Raw genomic sequence first — 17,276 nt, 5'->3', positions numbered from 1 at the left:
TTACTTTTCACCATAAGCAGAAAATGATGTTACTGTTCAAGCAAATAAGACAGACAAGATCTGGTTTAAGTGCATTTAATATGCAAGATGTCACATTTTCATAAAGCATCCATAGCCACTATACTAATGATGATCTACACTGATGACCAGAGCAAACTGAACAGCCCTTGGTAAATGTTTTCTGCTGCTGACATTTTCTTCACCGAAGCATAGAAATCTCTTAAAAGCGTTTAAAATAAATACCAAGTCGAAACAACAATGTCATTAAACTACAGCAATAGGAAGATCTGAACATGTTAGATTTGGTGTATAGCTGTTGTTTTCCATTCCGTTGTCAAATAGCAGAAGCCTGATCTTGGTGTTTTGCCCTTCTGTTAGAGTAGTTTTATGTAACTGTATGCACTGAAACTATTGAACAATGTTCACACTGTAAAAAAACAACATTTTCTATAACATGTTAATCAGTAGTAGATCATGTAAAGACAGAGATCATTTAAATAATGACAAAACAAAGGTATTAAAGGTTCACTAATTTACAGCGAAAATGCACTTTATCTTCTTAAACCAAGGCAAAATTCACAAGCATTAAAATTCAAGCTCCAACCATTCGTGTTCTTTCAGTCCCGAACAGAGGAACTAGCTACTCCTCATGTTTTTAAGTCTTTGGTCGTGAAATGGTCCCATTTTTATGCCGCAGCAAGCATTTATAGATTTATATATACAAAATACTTGAACAAAAAACAAAGTAATGTGCAAAAAAAAAGAAAAGAAAGAATGCAAAACAGAAATTAGAAAAAGCACAAACAGTAAAATATATTATGATTATTTACAGATCACATAGTCAGTATAAGCTGAATATCACAGTATATAAAATCCACACTTTCATAGCTTGCCCTCTCTACAGGGTTATGTGTTTCTCTACTCCAGTCGGGGAGGGTTAACTCAATATGCACTGTAGCGTATAAACATGATCCTGCCTTTCCACACAAGGTAAGTCTGGGACACAGGAGGGCTCCATCTCAGCCTCCTCTCCCTAGAATTTAGTGCTATTGCTAAAGCTGTCTGACATGATAATGTTTTTGTAGAAGTTGTCCGAGCGTACGGAGCAGTAGCCCTTTACCTTGTCCAAGACCTGGTGCACGGGGAGGATGGACGAGGAAGCCTCTCCGTCGGAAGGGCTGCATTTGGGACTGCTCTGATTGGAGAAACCTTTACCTGCAAATACGCCACAATGGTTGACTGAAGGACTGTGTGAATATACTTCTAAAAGTAGTGAGCAATCCAGCATTGATGCCAAAGTATCAATACACTCGCATACAATATGAAGATGACAACTGGCACGTGGCACCCAATGCAAACTATTTTCGTACATGTCGGCTGCTTCAAAAGAAAGCAGAACTGAGTGTTGTCAATACTTTGACAGTTGGATCATATTAGTTTCCAATTCATTCAACTAACGGTGAGTTATTAATTGTCCATGCCATTCTGTTGATGTTCCATGCCTTTGTGCATTCTTGGGCAAAAACATTCCAATGCACACATGCACCTTCAGTCCCCTTCTATAACGCCTAAGCTTTTCTTTGCAATTATTCCTTAGCCTCTGTTTTAATTATGAGGGCAATTGGCTACAGAACTAAATACAGAATAACAAAAATTGGACCAGAACACATTATGCTCATGCTAGACAAGTCATTATCTGATGATGATGATGAGGTCATTTAGATAGCTAATTCTAATATACAATACAATAGCAAAGATTATTTCACATTTCACATATTGTGTCATACTAGCGAAATTTACCAAATGAACAAAACAACAGCAACAACAAAAAATCACTCAAATAAATCTGTATTCAAATTAAGTCACAATTTGTGTTGTAATTGGTCTTTGGAACTAGAACTAGTCCTTCCTCCGCCTGATGAGATTTTTACTTCGCTGTAAGGTGCAAAAATAAAACAGCAAAAAGAGAAAAGGGAAAATTAGAAATTTTAAAGGTACACTATGTAACTTTTTTGTTCAAAATAAATACAATTTAAATAATACACCAATACATCATCTATCCTTCTAAAACGTGTTTTTGTCTTACCCTGATATATGTGTTTATATTTTAGACCATTTGGGATGGTTTTCACGGGAAACTGCATATATGTGTCACTTGCCAGTGCTTGTCTTGTCATAGCCGTAATTAGAGAAAAGTTGCTCTGTCTACTTTGGGAATGGTGTGGGAATGGCATAGGTTAGTTGTCACAACGAGCAAGAAAGGTTGACATGCAGAAGCAAAATCTCCAACCTCCGGAAAATCACCCGTTTTCAATAAAGGCTGAACAGAGGAGAGTCAAAAAGAGAACGCGACAGAGCTTGTAATAAAACAAGAATCAACATTGGCTTGGCTTTTCAGAGAACTGAGGGGTTTGAAATATTGTAAAACCGACGGGAAGATGGCGTTTTTATTACTCAACAGGTGAGTACGGTATTTTATTAAACAGATAAATTGCCATATGTAGCTCTCTCACAGAGTTTATTGTATTACATTATCTATTGTGAAGGGTCATTTCATTATGGTTGTTGTTAGCCTGGGTTTCCCCATGCTGCCTTGCGCGCAGCACGATTTTATTCACGCTGCTAGGCAGCCTGGACACCATGGACCAGATTTTCCCCTCAAAAGGGGAACCAATCACAGAACGGGGAGGGAGCGGCAAGACGATGACAACGTCTATGCGACACACCGAAACAGTTTGTTTATATCTATGGATCCAACATGGCAGCAGACGCGAAGTTACCTTATCGATGCAGCACAAACGGCAATAGTCGCTGAACGCCATCGTGTACACATAAATCTCTGACCCATCGTCTTCTTCCTCGTCGAATTTCTGTCGCTCTACATACGTCATCTGGTATAATTGAAACGATTGGCTATGAGCTACGTACAGGCGCATTTGATAGTCATTCGTAGCGCCCAATAAACGGCTCTGGGCATTCGTAAACCACGCCTCAAATACGAGAAAATGAACATGTGGTTCCCAGACCACGTCTCAATGAGACGAGGTCTGACGTTAGCCAGGCTAGGTTGTTGTTGCGCTGTGCTGGAATTTATTTTCAAGTTTGTTCTGTGTCTATTAATGGGAATAGCTACAGTAATGTCTTCAGCTAGTCAGCTGTCACCTTGTCATCTAAACTGGTTGGATCTCTTAAGCCTAGTAGTGAATGTTTTATGAGCAGTAGGATAACCATATTCATCTGCACAGTCACGCAGAGCCGAAGCACAACCAAAACAGTTTTGTTTTTGACCACTAGATGGCCAAAAGTTACATAGTGTACCTTTAATTAAATAGGAAGAAATAATGGTCAGTTATAAATATTGTTAAGGAAAAATCTATACAGTGTACATTACAATAGCTTAAAATACATAAATACACAGAGTGGCCTTGTGAAGAATGTATTCTTAGATAAATAATGCAATTTCAGTGTCATAACGGAATTCTTTTCATCTTAGCATGTATGCAAATATAGCAAGCCTATACCTCCTAAATCCTAAATGTCTCAATATTTTACAATGACATAAACTCTACTGTGCATAATTACTAGTGCCAAAGTAATGAGCAGTACTAAGTACACAAAGTATAAATCGTATCTGTTTAGTGTTTAAATTTCTGATGTTAAGTGCATTATTAGTGCTATATAGCAAGTGCATATTATCTATCCCAGGGCTCATCATTAACGCTTGTCCGCTTGTCCAGGACAAGTGTATTTTTTTAAACCTCTGCATGACCAGCGTGTAGAGTGATCCTGCTGTGGGGGCATGAAGTTTTACTGTGTATAGTTTTATATATTTTAGTTTCAGCAGTGCAAGCTGGGTATTTTCTCCTGTGGGGACATTAACACTGCCAAACGAAAAGAAAAAGAACAAAACAATGGAGATAAATCAAAACAGGCAACCGTGAGAAAAATTAGTGTCAAACAGAGTGCAAATGACATTCAGAACTCCTAAAAGACACTAAAGCTTGTCAATGTCTACTGAAAGGTTGGGTGGGAGTCAAGTCTATAACTGCTTTATAATCTTTTTTTTTTCACATTGAGGTGTTTCCTTGTATTGTACCACTGTGCTAGTAACTTTATAAGCTATACTAATGACAATGACAACCAGCAGCAGTGTGCTTTCAAGGTCTTGAATGTCACTCCACAACTTGGATTCAATCCAACAGGCAACTATTCCATCATAAAACATCACAGCAGATGCCTAACATTTTTGAAAAATGTAATGTCATATGAAGGGCTGTTTTGGAGGGCCAAAAAGAAGCATTTATGTGTTAGGAGTGAGTTAGACTAGGAATTATGTCTAGGGCCGCTGGATTGAATTCAGTCTATCCCAACAGGGGAAGCTGATCACATGAATAGAGAAAAGCAGTGTGAACTCAAACTGGCTTGTGTGGTTTTACCTCAGGAAGTCTCTCCATGGCATTATTGCAGGGTACTATCTATACCACAAACATAAATACAGACACACACACACCACTGAGTCACACAGTACACAGTACAGTCGCACAAAAAGCAACACAGTAGAGCAAAGCACAAAATAACACAAGGCATGAAGGGCAAATAGTCAACCATTACACATCTTGGCAATATATTACTGAGAGCATGCCAACAAAACATGTTTAAGCCCTTTGAAATTAAATTTTATTCCATCTTACTGCAACACCAACTGTGGCCTAAGCAATCCACATCATGATTTTTATGCTCACCTGCATTACTGTGCCTGGCAAAGGGGTTTAGTGTAGCTTTGGCTTTAGACGTCCAGTTGGCTGTAGTGGAGCCAAAGGAACTGGAGGAGAGGGACTTTCCCAGGTTATCAGAACTCACTTTCTTGGTATTATTAGTGGCAGTCTTGCTCCAGTCTGCAAAATATGGTTTAATGTTATCTATAACTACCATTCGAAAAACAGCACTGTTTAACTTCACATCTTATTTGATCAGATTTAACTGGAAGTAAAGTCCAGCTAAGTTCTCTCTGGTCCTAAATTTTATTAATAATAGTTCTGCGAAAGAAAGTCCCAAAAGCTGGGCTTTAGAGAAACACACATTCTAAGTGCAACAAAAGTCTCAGGATTCAGCACTTAAAGATGTAGTCACAAAACAGGCAATATCCAAAACGCCTAGGGAAAAAAGTACAAGAATCACTAGGCAATAATGCATGTGTTTAAAAAGAAAAAGAAAAAAGTCTTAGCACAATTGCAATGTGCCAAGAATGCAACAGGAAAGGTACACAACTTCCAGCATTCAAACAGATAATTTTAACTAATCAGGACCAGCTATATTATTTGTTTCCACGTATTTGTATTAAATATATGAATCTCCCTTGGTATAGGATTATGACAAACAAAACCTCCGTGAAAAAAATATATCATTAAAAAAAAATATCATAGTACTAACTAAATTTAACTTACCTGAATTATCTGCCAAGCGGAACTTTCCACAGCACAAATATCTCCTCCATTGTTTCTGTACATTTTCTTTCATGGCACAGTGGAACACAAATATGAATAATCCTGTTGAAAATAAATAAATAAATGAAATAAACAATGCTTTGTAATCTTTACAAACCGTAAGCTATTTTCGAGCTATTCCACACTTAATACCAAAGCGACCCCTAGCGGATCACATAGAGAACTACAGATTTCTACACTACTTCTCTAACAGGCCGAAATAGCTCAGTTGGGAGAGCGTTAGGCTGAAGATCTAAAGGTCCCTGGTTCGATCCCGGGTTTCGGCAATATTTATTTGGTTAGATTAACTTTTTAATGTCAATAAGAGCTAAATTTGGGGTAATTGTAAATATTACAGATTGCATTTTAACATAAAATGTAAATAATATATAAAACCACAAATATTTGTTTAGATAGAAATATCTAGACAGGATATTTTAAAGGTGTCTATATACTACAACAACAATTTTAAAAGCATAGAAATGTCAAATAAACAAAAATATGTTTATTTGATACATAAACTAGCCCATTAAAATAAAAAAGAGTTTTGGAGTTCTAAATGTTTTAAGAGGTTATAGACCTTATGTAGCCCCGCCCCTTTTCAGCGCTGCACTCCTTCCGGTCTGTATTTTCACAGCGATCTTGCATATTTATGAATGAACGGCTCATTTTAAAATCTTCCCGGTCTACTGACATTTGTTAAGACATCTGCTTTAAACATTACAATCCTTATGATAACTTTCGTTAACTTTACATTAAGTAAATCCACTTCAAAAGCTAATTACTCCTGGACAACAATGCCATAGAAATATACAGAGCGACTGCAAAAACGGAAGTTCAAAGACAATATTCTAAAGATGGCGGCACCCTCGTTTCTCTGGCGCATAAGATCAGGGTGTAAATAGGACAATACGATACGTTACCGATTCTCTAAGCCAGCGATACAATGCCGATACCTCAACAAATTCTGCGATACAATTATAATTTGATTCAGGGCTATATTGATTGATTTATCGATATTTAGATATTATGTGCCAAGTTTACACAAGTTAGGTTTTTATTTACTCACAAATGCAACCAAAATATATAACATCAACGTTTAATTAAACTCTTTGACAATTGCACACCCTCTCCCAACTGGGACGTTTACAACAGAAGAGTTGATTTGCAAAAACGGATAACTCCGTTCTTGTTCATTTTCATAAATCATGATTGTGCATCCCAAATAATATCAATCAAACTGCAGCTGGGTTGTTTTGATTAAGTAATAATAACTCAAAAAATACAGGTAACTTACAAAATTAAAGTTAATTGAAAGAATATGTTTTATATATTAAAAGTTTGTTTTTTAGCAAAAGCAGAAAACTCCAAAAATCGTTTTTTTTTTTTTGGCAAAAGCAGATAACTTCACATTTCATGTTTCAGAGTTAAAAAAAAACCAAGTTATTGCTATGATACATAATAAAACACTCGGTTAATCTTTGTAACGTTAATCTCCTCATTTGACATAGACACCTGACAAACTTTGTTGTTGTGATCACACGCAATACAGGGAGCTTTTCCCTCATCAAAAAAAGAGAGAACCTTTTTCACTTTTTCCGTGAAAAAGGTTCAGCTTTTATTTTCCTTTTACGCCCCAAAGAAGATATCACGGGTTCATCAAGTACGTTGAAATTATCCATCCTCGATCACTTTTATACCGGCTTTTGTGGTAAAAATTTGTATATAAATAGGAAATATGTCAAACCATGAAAGATATCATGCCCAGCATCAATTGATTCCATGGGGTCTTTAAATGTACAGGATAATGAAAATGGTGTAAGTATAAACCAACCTTGTAAGGAGTTGAAAATGGAGAAGAGGTACATGAAGGCCAGGCTGACCGGACCCCAGGCGAAGAAAGCAAAGCCCCAGGTCATGCCCAGCAAGAACGTCAGGCTGACCACACTTCGCATGTTCCGTAAGATCTCCTCTCGGAGTGTTCGGTTGCTGCGCTTGCCATTACGCCCGCAGATCTGGATCATGACCACGATGAACATGGCAACATTCATCAGGAAGATCATGGAAAAGTAGCCCACGCACGTCACGTAGAATACCACTGGATTATGAATCCAACAGCTACAGAAAGAAAGACCGGGAAAACCAACAGAAACCAACAGAATAAGAAAGTAAAAGACCATTCCAACAGAAATTCATTCTTTATCAAGAATGTAAACTACACAAATCTGTTGCATTCAACTTTCACATTTGACATAAAAAAATGGCCAGTTTGAATTTCTTGGGCCAAACTTACAATTCCGTGCCCTGTCCATTCTCTCCTTTTCCATAATGGTTTTTTCCATAAGAATTTTTGTTCACAGCCAACACAATTCCAACAATTACTGCAGGTACACCTGAAAACACAGTCAGATCTTCTCACTGCTTAATATGTTCAACGCTCCTTCACAGTGATCTCATGTTATATTGAACAACTAGCAATGACAGAAAGAATTCTTGGTGTAGAACTTACCCCATCCCACAATGCAAAACTTGAGGATGTATCGCCGTATGTAGGTGTTGAAGACCTTGACCAGGGCAATGTACATGTGGATGGACTCTAAGCCCATCCAGGTGAAGGAAGTGAGAAGAAAAAAGTGCAGGAAAACAGCCACTGCCACACACAATCCCTCAATGTCGTATGAAGTCAACCAGCCATCCAGAAGAAACACCATGTTGAGGAAGAGCAGTGACGTGCTGAGATTCATCAGGATCTTGGAAGGATAGTCTCGCCGCAGCTTCCTACAGATTTAATTCAAAGAAAACAATAAATCTTTGCAATACCGTTGCACCTTTAGTCATTTACACTACCGTTTCAAAGTTTGGGGTCTAGAGGATTTGTTAAAGTCTCTAATGCACACCAATATTATTGCGATTTAAAATAAGTCATCTTTTTAAAAATAGATTAAAATGTAATTTATTCCTGTGATTGCAAAGCTGAATTTTCAGCATCATTACTCCATTCTTCAGTGTTATTCTTTAGAAATCATCCTAATATGCTGATTTGGTGATTAAGAAACACTTCTTATTATCTATAATGTTGAAAACAGTTGAGTTGCTTACATATAGCATTTATTTAGCATTTATTTGAGATAGAATTATTTGTAACAATGTTAATTTTGATCAATTTTGATCTTCCTAACTGAATAAAATTATTATTATTTACTATAGCATAATTACTGTAAATACTAGCAACAAGCAGTCTAATTTTATGCTACATTATTAGGGCTTGAAGAGGAGAGTGTAGCCTAAACTGGGTAAAACACAATCCTGGATATTGTGCAGAGCTGATGAAGACATTCTTTGAGAAAACATCAGGATTTTAATAGCCGTTATTGGAAAGCCAAACGTAAGACTTCACAATGTGTTCATTCACACATAGATGAGTCGTTAGAAACACGCTGTTTAAAAGTCAAACGCTGCTCACTCGAAAGCGATGTATGTGAGCACTGTTGCTGCTGAAAAAATGGCTGAGATGCCACAGCCGATGTAGGTAATAAAGGTAAGAACCCTGTTGTTCTTCTCATCTATCTGCGCAGAAGCTCCAGAGATGTCCTAAAAGACAAAAGCGAGGCAAAGTTAATCAATAATGACATTCACCAGAGATGTATGCGTCTCATTCGTGTTTAATTATGCTGAAATATGAAAAACACATCCATAGTTAAAAGGGATGCAAGTTTTACATAAGGAAATTAAAGGAATAGTTCCCGACGTATGACGTAGGCATAGCCTAAGCTTAGGTGAGAATTGACGAACGTGGAAGCACAGAGGATAGAGCAAAACAAAACGCTGGCCATGAATTAGAAGTCTAAAATGTGTAGTTTTAAAGAAAAACGTTGGATGATTTCGATATAAGAGAAGAGGAACTCGACTCTCTCGTGAACCCGCGAATGGCCGTTGCTGGAAGTATATAAAGTTTTAAATATGGATATTTTTCATATAAAAACTCATCGCTTCGCTTCAGAAGACATTTAATAACCCATTGGTTAATATGGCGCTTTTTGGAGCTTTAAAAACTCTGACACTATTCAATGCCATTACAAAGCAGGGAAGAGCCACGATATGATTTAATATAACTTTGTGTTCGGCTGAAAGAAGAAAGTCATAAACACCTAGGATGGCTTGAGGATGAGTAAACCATGGGACAATTTGAATTTTTGGGTGAACTATTCCTTTAATAGTGCAAAAAAGCTTAACTTTGGATCATGAAATGCATAAATCATGACTAGCTGTGAATAAAGAATTTCTACAATGTCACTGATAATGTTAGCATAATACTTCATTCACACGACTGCCATATATGGAATACCAGCATAATATAAAGTACACCTTTAATATTACATGCGTATAGAGCCAAACTACAGTGAAGATCCCTGATTAGCTATTTGCCAAGTATTTGGACCTGTCTGTTTTAGGTGTGATTAGCCACTCTGGATGACACATAAGACACATCGACGTTGTTTCAGTCTGTCAAATTGGCTTAATACAAGAAACCACTCTGTTGGGTCATTTTGCTGCCAATCCCACAAATCTCACCATTAGAATGCCAAAGTGTGTGAGGTGATTACACAAGCAGACGGTCCTGTTGCTGTTGGACTCCGGACTGACCTCACAGCCTTCACTATTCCAGCCCCCTATATGATCTAATGGAGACAAATGGATATTATACATTTACTGTAAGTCTACATGTACAGCTTCCTATGGGACTGTTTATAAATTATTTTACCATCACTTTGAAGGCTGAAATCCCAAAACACACAAAGAGGCTTTGGTTCTTTCTGGAGGACAGACAGACACATTAAGAGTGTTAGACACAAAGAAAATGACTGCTTTGAAATTTAATTGATGGGAAGGTTAAACTAATAAAACTAATAGTTACTGTAATTACTCATTGAAAAATCTACAGAATCCAAGTTTCTGCAAAAACGCCAATAAACAATACAATAAACGTTGGTTTTAGCCACCCCTACTGACAAAAAAAGAAAAGAAAAGCTGAGTACCTGGTGCTTTATATGTGCAATCTCGATCTTGACGGGATCCTGCAGGTTTTGGATTGTGAAGTTGCCAACACTGCTCGCCACCACATAGCTGTTCAATGACCTGCCATTACTTTGCTGATCCTGAAAAGAAATGAAACTGAATGTCAGGACAAATCTGCTCGTCTTAGTTTTAGGGCGAGTCAGATACAAAAAATTACACCTCAGTTTTTGTCAATATATCAGTTTTGTAAGTATGGACAGAGTATATCACTTTTGTTAGCTATTAGTAAGTGATAAATGATGCATTCAGATAAGGAACATATCATTAGATATACAATGTATGTTAATCAAATTAATGACATAGCTTTTAAAGGGTTTGGGATGGTACGTTTTTTAAATGTTTTTGAAATAAGACTTGTATGCTCACCAAGGCTGCATTTATTTGATCACAAATACAGTAAAACAGTAATATTATTGCAAAGCAAAATAACCGGTTTTTTTTATTTTTTTTATGTATTTTAAAATGTAATTCATTCCTGTGATGGCAAAGCTGAATTTTCAAGGAGCTATTACTCCATTCTTCATTGCTCATTTTTTCAGGATGCTTTGATGAACAGAAAGTTCAAAAGAACAGCATTTATCTAAAATAGACATTACTGTCACTTTTGATCAATTTAATGCATCCTTGCTGAATAAACCCCAAACTAGTTTTAAAGGTAGTGTATGTTACGCAATTTAATGCAGATTTTATTCTGAGGAGTTAGTTTACTCTGTACTGAGAGAAAATGTCCAGATATTCATTACCGTACCATTAATGATCCAAAGTGCTATTGACAGAAATATCGATAAGAATTGTCAATATTACATTGTTCTTCAGCCCTTTAAATAAAGCCTTACTTAAATATGTGAATGGGCTATAGAATACCAAAAACACATTTTCACAGAAAAATGTACAGTACAACGATAGAAAAAAATAAAGCTACTTTGGTTCATGCTCACCTGAAAGAGCCCTGTCCTGGTGAAGAATATAAAGTTTATTCTGGACACTCTCTCCATTTGTGAATTACTCAGGTTGTGCAGCAATGTTGCAGGTAGAGTGACCACAGCCAAAGCGTTCTGGGCCTCTGACTCAAAATCGATCTGTGGAGAAAAACGTACTCATCGCATGTCTGCATAATAATATTAGTCAAAATGTTCACTAAACGGACATGCAAACAACGGGGGATCTGCTCATGAGTAACATAAACACCCAGATGTCCTGTGTTACTGAACCAAAGGTGAAATCTCCAGGTTGTGTTATCCCAAAATAGTATTCTTAGGCTACAATCAGGGTTTGGTTAACTTCAAATTCAAGGACCTTTCAAGGACTTTCCAGGTCCAATACCCTCAAATTCAAGGACTTAATGTGTGGACACATATGTGGTGTTCAACAGCAAACGTTGAGGTACCATCGTAGTAGTTTTGTGCGCGTGTGAACGTCATGGCAACGTACAACACAAAGTACCTCACGTGGGAAACACTTAACGTAACGCGCGTAACTAACATAAATCAAGCAAGCTAGCAAGCTTGCATAGGCCACGAAGTGATGGTGAAATAACACATTAGCGGACCAGAGGGAATAATATGGAATTTTTTTCCAGAAAACTTCTTGCACAAAATAAATTCAAGCACTTTCAAGGACCTGTATCTATGCATGTTTATTTTTAAAAAACTTTCCAGGGCCTTGAAATTATTTTTTCAGATTCACAAACTTTCAAGGATTTCAAGGACCCGTGGGAACCCTGTACAATGAACGTAATTGCATTTGAAGACGTTACTGCACCATCTGCCAGAATAAAAAAGTAATTAATTCATTACAGGATCTCAAGTAAAAAATAGACTGAACAGGCATCTGGTTGTATAACCTTATATGTAGTATAAATGGGGCCTTCCGGCGATAATATAAACTTTCGTTTTTGCTAATTTGTAGTTTTAATTCTTTAAAGTCCAGTTTCAGTGAACCTCAACTATATACAGTACATACTGTACAAAATGGCACAAAAAAGCAACGATTTAAAGCTGCGAGCATGCTATAAATAAACAAAATTCACTTAAATACTTGCAAAAATATACATTCTGACACTCATGCACTGAAAGGAGAGAAAATGTGTCATTTTCTGAGTCACTCTCAGACTCTACAATGTTGCTTTTTCCTCCCACAACTTTCCAGGAATCGTTGGCTCTTAATCAATGGGTGCAACCTCTGGGCATGGTCCATAAACGTCACCTCTCATTACACTGCTTTAACTGCTAAAGATTACTTTAAAACTTTACTGCTAAAATATTTGGGCAGAAAAAAGCACAGCTCAAATGTTTGGCCAGCCCACTGTAGGAAGTCTTAAGCAGATTTTATGTGCAGTACATATTCAAATATACACGCACTACCAGATATAGACCCCCATCAAGCAGAAACACACTCACATACTTACATACAGTAAAGACTTGTCAAATGCCACATCTAATGACATGTAACACCTGAAGCAGAGAAGTGCCATAACATTTACCTGAGGGTCCGTCGTGTTTGTCGCCATAAACGCACTGAACGTGGTCCCGTTAAAATTGCTGGTGTTGAGGGCAGAAACTCCTACTGCCAGATATTTGGATGTGATGGTCAGTGACTGTCCATCAAACTCAATCTTCTGCATCATTTCATCCACTGCTTTGAGAGCTCTAAGCCAAGACACATGATGATATAATACGAGGAGGAACAGATGATAAGATAAAAAAACTTCTGGACTGATTTTATCTGAGAGAAAATATTGTGTAACAAATATATTCTTAGATCCAGTAAATAATGCTGAGAAATAACCAAAGAAGCCCTAACATCTTAAACTTTTTCTGTGCCAATTTTCTATTACAATATACACTGATGTTTTAAGTCACACCAACAAGCAAAGCAAGTCATTTGAATTAAGACAACAAGTGCTTTGCTCTCAAATGAGAGACATGCAGAATGTAATATTCCAACCATTTAAAACCATAAAACCTCTAACCGTAGGGACTCGTTTGCATAGAAGTTCATACGGCGAAAGAAATCTTAGACTTACTTAATTAATCTTAGACTTACTTAATCTAAATAGGCAGTTGTTACAATGATGCCGGATTTTAAGTCATGACAACTGGAAATTTGATGTTTACTGAAGATATTTAATTAAATGTGTTCAACTCCAAAAATGCATGCAAATTGTTGCCTTCATTTTTAAGTGCAACAAACTCCGTATTTTCTATAGTGTAGGTAAGAGCACATACGTCTCTGAGTTGTCCTTTTGAGCGGCATCTGAGCTGACCATGACGTTGGAGATGATAGTGACCACAGTGCTGGCCAGGGTGGCATTGATTTTGGCTATGTTCACAAGCTCTTTCAACTTGGAGACAATCTGTGTCACCTCCTCTATAGAGAGCTCATTATTGGTTATGTCAGCGAGCTGCACGGCCACTTCCATTGCATTCTCTGTTGAATTGACAGTAAGAGTTATTAAAGCAAGTTTTGATTCCAGAGTACTGTGTGCAGTATGGATCAGAACCTACCTTGTGAAACGAAAATGCTTGTTATATTAGAGCAGTTTCCACGGTCAGGGAGGCCCCAAAATGATGTATAATTATACTGGCTAATCATGCTAAAAAGCAGAAAAAACAAAAGCAAAATATGTAATTGACTTTTCTGTCAATTAAGTAAATGATTACTGGTTGTAACTGCGCATTAATTAGTAGGTTATTCTTATTTGCATCTAGATCAGAAGGTATAAGTGTCTACTCACCAAGTCCTGGATGCGTTTTGCTCTTTGTAAGGGAAGCAGGGTATATACTGGGTAACTGTGGGTCTGCTCTCTGGCCATCTGTAGTGGAATGGGAAGTCCTCTGGCTGGCAGTTTTCTGAGGCAATGCAACCAAACAGGTACAGGATTAAAAGGATTCAATTACAAACCTTTCTTTAAAGAGGAGCCACATCACATCACAGATGACTCGAGAGGACTCCAACTCCTGCGAGCATTACAGACGAAGCCAACTCTGAATCAACATGCATCTATGCTCAATTTTCTATATAATTTTGTTAACAACATGTATTCATTACTTCAATGAGCCCTAAATTAATACATTGTTCGCTAACTGCATGATTTGTATACATGCAGTTAGCTAATGTGCATGATGTACATTTCTGTGATACATTACTTGGACAGAGTCACCTCTGGTAACAAACAGATCACTCTAAATTGTAATGTAGATGCATGCATTTTCTGTAAAGCTGCTTTGAAACGATACAGTATGTATTGTGAAAAGTGCTATACAAATAAATGTGAATTGAATTTTCTGAAACTTTTCCAGCCTATGTGCTTCCTTAAAGGTGCTCTCATTAAAAGGTTTTACTCATAAGTGAATAAATGCCATGCTGATATGAATACCATTTTAGCCATATTTTAGGAGATCTTAATAATAATGTTTTTTTTAGCAATATGCAAATGCTTAGTCATAACCTGCAGGGCTACTGAATTACTGAACACAAAGGAGCATACCATACCCATTAAATTCACGATTAAACTGTCCAATATCAAGCCATTTCCAATTGCAAGGGCACTTCTCAGCCTGTTCTTAATCTCTGCCTCTGTCAGACTTGCATCAGTTGTATTCTTATACACCAGCAGGGCCATGTAGGTTTGTCTAAGTAGAATGCAACATCATAAAAAAAAAAGTAGACATAAAAAAAACAGAAAACAAAAGATTGTGCAACATGGTCACCATTACATTAGTAAAAAAGAGATAAAAAAATAGATATGAACGTTGAAATGTTTTACCGTATCGTTGCGGCCCTTGAGAGAACAGTGTCAGGTTGGAGACTGAAAAGGGGATGAGAGTAAGATTGCTAACAGTCATCGTTAGATAAAAGAAAGAGATGTTCATTTTCAAGTAAAAAAGAACCCTACCTGACACTATTAACATAAACGCTGTAGCTCCAGTTCTGAAACGTTTGATTAAGCTGTAAAAATCACAGAAATTGATTAGAAAGCAGCAACATGTTTAGAAAGAGATCAAATTGAGAGCTAATGCAGAAGAGGAAAACATGCTATATTGGTGCAATCTGCAAACCAAGTATTTCAGAATTCATAATATTATCATAACATCCATTAATAGAGACTTAAAATGTATTAAAAAGTGAAACAAAACAAAAATATACCCATTGAGATATTATCATCTTAACATCCCTGGGGGTGTTCGGTTGTTCATCGATAACCACAAGGGATAATCTGTAGAAAATTTCCTCTGTAAAAGGAGAATAAGGTATTTTTTTATCAATCAAAACATCGTTTATTCATTCACCTTATTTTCTGTGTTGCATAGCAGTAGATAAAAAATCTTGGAAATGAGCAATGAGAAATTTTGGTGGTCTCAAGACCACTTTTTAAATCAAATCTATCTAAAGAGTAGAAATTAAAAAAAAAAATCAGTATAGATGATTTTGCAGTAAAAAAAAACCTGGATCATCAAGTTATGTATTTTGAGATCTACTGCTATGCTGCACTTCTATCACAAGATGGCTCTCATGTATCTTGAGTTGTTAGTGCTGGACTACTTTATAATGCATAACTACACCATGCCAAGACTTTCTTAGGAGACTCCATATATAATAAAATCATAATAATAAAAAAAATGATTTCCACAAATTGAAAATGTGAGAGATTCCTAAGATAGCACACTTCTCTCATAAAATCATCAGAGTGCAAATTCTTCTTGAAAGTAAAGCTGAACTGTTCAATGTAAAAAATAATTAAATAAGGTAGTCTCCTAAGAAGGAAGAATGATAAAAATGTGGATAATTACAAGAGACCTATGCACTCAATTTGAGTGAGTGAGTAACAGCCAGTACACGAAGAGCACTGAAACTCAATGATTGTCAGAACTGGCTATGGTTAATATCTTACTACTTCTAGTAAATCACATGGAATCAAAAATGAAAATCTGCACACCGAGAAGACGTGATTTTTCCCCCTCAATTGAACAACCCATCATTCTACGATCACTTGCTCAGAAAGTCAGGATTCAGCAATAAAAGAAGCTATCTTTCTTTCTAAGTTCTAGATTGTTATTGGAAAACATACTGTTCCCGGTTGAAAGTCCACACAGACATGTAATATGAAAGGGAGCTTTACATGGACATGGGGCCAGTTCTGTTGTAGTCCCATTGGTGGCACCAGTGTGCACAGAGCCAAAACCTGCGCTGACTCCTTTGGTCGGGGTGTCGACTGTGCCATTTGTGGGGACAAAAGACTGGTCGTCAATAGCTGGAGACGGATGTGTCTCGCTATCTGTGGTGGCGGGCTGAACAACGAGCACATTGTGGTTGTGGCTGGAGGGGTTTGCTGATTCATTCTTGGCCCAAAATGGCTGCTTTGTTATTGAGGAGTGGACATGTTTAGTGTCCAGCAGGTCTTGACTGTAGCTGCTTGAGATGTCCATTGATTTGGAGGGTTGAAGCACTGGAATGGAGGCACTTGATTCAAGTTCAGATGGTATGCTGCTTGTAAAGGTGGAGAATTGATGAAAAGCAGGGTTCGGTCGGGTACGAGATGACAGATCTGAATTGGTCATAGTCATTTGCAACGGAGGAGGAGTGTGTGGCAAGTTCACTGAAAATGATTCAAATTTGTGAATGTCTGTTCTAAACAATTCATAGGCTAAAATAGTGTTTGAATGGCTCACAATCTGCTTAGTGGTCGTATTTGCGGAGTTACTATGTGAACCAATA

At 37.1% G+C, this 17,276-nt stretch overlaps 1 protein-coding gene across 17 annotated transcripts in view; it reads right to left on the bottom strand.

The window, feature by feature from the left end:
- Window positions 1–59: 59 nt before the first annotated feature.
- Window positions 60–17,276, bottom strand: part of adgrg6 (adhesion G protein-coupled receptor G6) — a 46,854-nt gene continuing 29,637 nt past the window's right edge. For 5 of the 17 annotated variants that reach the window (XM_079888172.1, XM_079888182.1, XM_079888180.1 and 2 more), the window contains 19 exons: window positions 15,708–15,793; window positions 15,457–15,509; window positions 15,328–15,369; window positions 15,054–15,193; window positions 14,296–14,410; window positions 14,066–14,154; window positions 13,787–13,988; window positions 13,042–13,207; window positions 11,498–11,638; window positions 10,520–10,639; window positions 10,246–10,297; window positions 10,056–10,162; window positions 8,947–9,074; window positions 7,993–8,261; window positions 7,777–7,876; window positions 7,318–7,601; window positions 5,445–5,546; window positions 4,743–4,895; window positions 60–1,215 (listed from right to left, as the gene is read on the bottom strand). In XM_079888172.1, coding sequence (XP_079744298.1) covers window positions 1,034–1,215; window positions 4,743–4,895; window positions 5,445–5,546; window positions 7,318–7,601; window positions 7,777–7,876; window positions 7,993–8,261; window positions 8,947–9,074; window positions 10,056–10,162; window positions 10,246–10,297; window positions 10,520–10,639; window positions 11,498–11,638; window positions 13,042–13,207; window positions 13,787–13,988; window positions 14,066–14,154; window positions 14,296–14,410; window positions 15,054–15,193; window positions 15,328–15,369; window positions 15,457–15,509; window positions 15,708–15,793 — 2,531 coding nt within the window. In that variant the 3' untranslated portion in view covers window positions 60–1,033. Of the gene's footprint in view, window positions 1,216–4,436; window positions 4,476–4,742; window positions 4,896–5,444; window positions 5,547–7,317; window positions 7,602–7,776; window positions 7,877–7,992; window positions 8,262–8,946; window positions 9,075–10,055; window positions 10,163–10,245; window positions 10,298–10,519; window positions 10,640–11,307; window positions 11,326–11,497; window positions 11,639–13,041; window positions 13,208–13,786; window positions 13,989–14,065; window positions 14,155–14,295; window positions 14,411–15,053; window positions 15,194–15,327; window positions 15,370–15,456; window positions 15,510–15,707; window positions 15,794–17,276 lie in introns of all 17 variants that reach the window. The other 12 variants (XM_079888171.1, XM_079888170.1, XM_079888183.1 and 9 more) reach the window with 5 other exon arrangements.

The sequence above is a fragment of the Squalius cephalus genome (genome assembly GCF_949319135.1).
Source record: "Squalius cephalus genome assembly, chromosome: 12".
Classification (NCBI taxonomy): domain Eukaryota; kingdom Metazoa; phylum Chordata; class Actinopteri; order Cypriniformes; family Leuciscidae; genus Squalius; species Squalius cephalus.
This window is presented reverse-complemented; position numbering and strand designations above follow the sequence as displayed.